Source organism: Anneissia japonica, unplaced genomic scaffold, assembly GCF_011630105.1.
Source record: "Anneissia japonica isolate Jap-2015-1 unplaced genomic scaffold, ASM1163010v1 scaffold7447_len134812_cov206, whole genome shotgun sequence".
Classification (NCBI taxonomy): domain Eukaryota; kingdom Metazoa; phylum Echinodermata; class Crinoidea; order Comatulida; family Comatulidae; genus Anneissia; species Anneissia japonica.
Genome location: NW_022743975.1, coordinates 1 through 4,262, shown reverse-complemented (window position 1 = coordinate 4,262; position 4,262 = coordinate 1). Strand labels below are relative to the sequence as shown.

The 4,262-nt window shown below is 34.6% G+C and overlaps 1 protein-coding gene across 1 annotated transcript in view; it reads left to right on the top strand.

The window, feature by feature from the left end:
* Nucleotides 1–4,249, top strand: part of LOC117119552 — a gene marked incomplete at its 3' end in the record, with an annotated part of 27,656 nt that extends 23,407 nt beyond the window's left edge. The window contains exons 13-15 of the mRNA XM_033264376.1: nt 158–199; nt 1,729–1,881; nt 4,029–4,249. Coding sequence (XP_033120267.1) covers nt 158–199; nt 1,729–1,881; nt 4,029–4,249 — 416 coding nt within the window. The remainder of the gene's footprint in view (nt 1–157; nt 200–1,728; nt 1,882–4,028) is intronic.
* Between the last annotated feature and the right edge of the window lie 13 nt (nt 4,250–4,262).

Genomic DNA, 4,262 nt, shown 5'->3' with positions numbered 1-4,262 from the left:
ATGTACATTGGTGGGCATTACAAGTTTAACATCAACATTTATTGTGACACTATTAAGTGTATTTCATCCTGTTGTTTTGATTAATTTGTGTACGTTTTCATTTATTTATTTTTGTCTGTCAAATCAACTTAGTTTTCTTTAACACTCTACATGATAGATAAATCAGATGATAATGAGAGCCACGCTACAATATCGGAAGGTAATGTAGTTTGAAGACCCCAACCTTTTGTGCTTCTTCCGATTTCCTTTTTAAAATCCCAGTTGCAATAATTCTCAATGTTCAGATGTTGATTTTGCGTGCTTGTTGATAAGTGCACACCAGTTTGCTAGGCCAGCGTTCCGCAAACTTTTTACTTCACGGCCTATTTATGAGTCCAGAAACCAAGCCACCAAGAACATGTTTAGTGCTAGACTTGCATCGTTGCATCTCACTACCAACAAGTGGCTCAGTGTACTGTACTACACTTGAAAATGAGTGCAGAATAACACGAAGTCAGCAATTACTATACTATAGTTTTAATTGGATATTAATATTGTATACATGTTCATACTAAATATTGTCCACACAGTTGAAACATTAGCATAAATTAAAAACTTTTGCTTTGTTAGTTATCTTAATAAATTATTAGTTGGTGATTATTAGTCGATGATCATACAAGCAAGGCCATCGATCCATGTGTCTGTGTGTTTTTGAAATATCCAATGCAAATAATGGCGACCGAAATAACCAAGCAAGTAAATTTTATGTTCTTTTACTACAGTATTATTGTTGTTGACATTAAAAACCCCTTATACAGTAACTCAAACAGCACGCATCATCTGGCACTTTAGCAGTGTGTGGTAAAAGCAAGGAGGTGCTGCGCATTTGCTGTAACAATGAAGCGGCTCTATTAAAACTATTTTCTACATGTTTAAACGTATCTTAGTTATTTTTTTTTCATTATCTCTGATGGCTTTGCTTCCCTCCAAAAATATTTCGCGGCCCAAATTTGGGCTGTGGCCCGTGGCCCATAGTTTGCGGAGCGTCGGGCTAGGCAGTCAGTGCACAGCTTGCTAGGCAGGTGATTTCTGATCAAAAGTATGAATGTCATTAGTTGCCTTACCAACAGGTTATTGCGAGCACTGATTGTCATTTTTAAAAATTTATGCAAAATGTCAATTTAAGTATATTCATTTCATACCATTTAGCATCTTCTATTTCAAAGATCTGCCATCTTATTTTTGGGATTCTATTTTTCACATTTGAACCTAGAGATGTTTTGCATTTGGTTTGTGAGTAGTATCAGTAAATATTGACTCAATGTGGCTATTCTTAAATTTATTACCAAATTCACCACTGCCAACTTCACCTCAGCTATTTTTTGTTTTGTTTTTACATGGTTTTTAGTTTTTTTGAATGTCATGGAGTTTGGTAATAATAAATATATTCTTTAGATCATTGTATAGGGTAATCTAATGTATTCAGCTTATATGTTACCTCTCATAAGAATGGCCAAATCAGCAATACCTGTTTAAAGGGTTCTGAGAAAATGTCATGGAAGTATCACTCAGCAAATTTACCTTTTGTTATTCCATATAGAGTCACTATATTAATATATCATAGTAATTAAAGAATTATTCAGCAAGATTACTTTGAATATTAAGGACTTTAATTTAGTAAAACACAATCCAAGTGAAATCTGATTATAGATTTTTAATTGTTTTTCTTTTGACTTTATGTAAATATAGTTGAGGATGGTGCATTGCTGCTGAGTAGTCGGAAGACTGATAGATCCTATGATCTGAGCATTCCACCATCTGAGGCACAATTTTCGCCACTTCATGAAAGCCGTGTTAAGTCCAGCAACAGTTCTAGATCAGTTTCACCAAATGGCACTTTAGGTGAGTTGATTTATTGCATATCCATATGTTGATAAATCTTCCTCGGTCTTCACATTTAAGTAGAAAAAAGTAAGCACACTTTAGGTGAGTTGCAAGTTGATTTATTGCATATCCATATGTTGATAAATCTTTCTCTGTCTTCATATTTAAGTAGAAAAAAGTAAGCATACTGGGTTTTACCAAAAACAATATTTTTCTATTGTATATCCACTTTATACATGTGTAGTGGGTTACTCAATAAAGTGTGACATGAAGTGTGAAGTGTGACATGAAGGCCCCCTATACATTTGTATGTTTGAAAAGTGTGTAAAAATAAGAATGAATCAAGAACATTTTGAGCCTGAAATCGGTAAAAATAAAAAAACATTGAGCCTGGGGAAAATGTCTGGGAGAAAATATCCAGGGGGAAACCAGCCTGCTCCCATCAGAAATATAATTTAAAGTAATAAAAATGTTAGGTTGACACAGTAGTATGAAAAATCGCAGTCACAGGACTGGATAATCATGATAAATTATGCAGATGCTACCATTGGCATAATGTTGGAAAAAATTACCCTATGGCTTTCTGAGACTGGGGCCTATTGTATTCTAAATGATTTTAATGATGAAATAAATGATATGAAATCATTTGCGGATTGGAATAGAGGGGGGGCAAGGGAGGGATTTCACAGATGGAGGGTCTATACCATCTTAAACCCACCATGGTTGATTATGGCACCTAGATGGCCAGAAATGGCAGTCACAAATTAAAAAATTGAATATGATTATATTTTTATCTCCATTTATCATTTTTTGGGCGAATTTAGGGGGCCCAGGCCTGGCTGCTTCCCTCTTTAATCCGTCACTGAATTTATAAAGCGTCAATTATAACTGATATATGTCCTACAGTCGATGTCAGAGACACATTATGCTGTTATGTATCAACAAAGCTATTTTGGGTCAGGGTACTAAATGAAGCAGCCTATGGAGTTGCCCTAGGTGCAGACAGCTCTATGGACTGCTGCACGAAAGTGCATAGGCAGTACGCCACTAAACGATTGATTATTGGATATCTTTATATACACATTTCCTTCATACTCGCAGATTCATCTTCTTTATCAATTGATACTCATGCGCTGACGAAGGTAACAGGAGTTGCCGAAAATTTTGCAAATAAATATTTCTATGTCTCCTACAAGTCAAAGTATCGTAGCAGTTTATTTTGTCTGCGTCTACCTGCTGATTTATTCCTACGATGAGACATACGTGGATCCACATCAACAACACCGATTGAATATGAATTTATATATATATATATATTACATTTACATAATAAATAGAATATAGAGTGCTCAGTACATGTAAAATACAGTATGCAGAGCGTAAATAATAAAAATGTAGAACTAGGCATAGCACTCTAAAGACTGCTTCATGTATGAATTGAGAGAATACAAGGATTGTATGAGTATATGAATGAATGCTATGGCAGGTGGATATGCAAATGAGTTAATTGTTTTTAAGTAGATAGTAGTTGTGCCTGCATTTAGACAATAGTATTGACTGTCTGAATATATCGTATGTAAACAAAATTCTTGGTTGTGTTAAGGTTGCAGTGTTTTGTTTTTGTGGAGTAGGCCGATGCTCGGTCAATGATAGACCATTTGATATTGTAGGGTTTATTGCTGTCTTAATTTCCATATGTATTTAGAGAGTGCGGTGCTGTTTTTGTGTTTGGGGGTGTTGAAAGTGATATTTTGGATTTCTGAACCATTCAAAACCTGATATTCAAGGTTTTACAGTATGGATAAAACTCTTCACATCATCACCAGCACCATTGTATCACTGGCTCGATACTTAGTAATGTTGAGTTACTTTGTTTTTATTTTAATTTAAACATCAGTTCTCATTATATGATGTTGATGAGGAAAAGCCCTATGTTCTGTTTATTCAATAGCATTAACATTATAGTTAGTGTGATTATATGATTTGTGTCCTTGTTTAGTACTTTTAATTATAGTTTGTTTAAAAATTGGCAGCATTTACAATTTCGGTATAAGAAAGATCACAGATTTCTGAAATTTATTTGACAATTTACTTTAAATGTTTATATCAATGATTGTCACGTTGAATCATCCCTGCATTGTTATGCATGATATCCCATAATACAGTTGGAATGGATAATGAAGATGAAGATGATTTTACAAGTCCAGAACCAGAAGTCTTTATTCCAGGTATTCATAGTCCATCACCTTTGAGCTTTGAGTCAGACATGTTTGAACCCCCGGAAAGCACATCAGTTGAGACAACAAATACATCAAATTCTCTAGTGTCTCCTCAGGAAGGTATGGTTTTGTTAGACCATTATGGTGAAGGTATCAGTCTAAACCAGGCTATAATGGTGA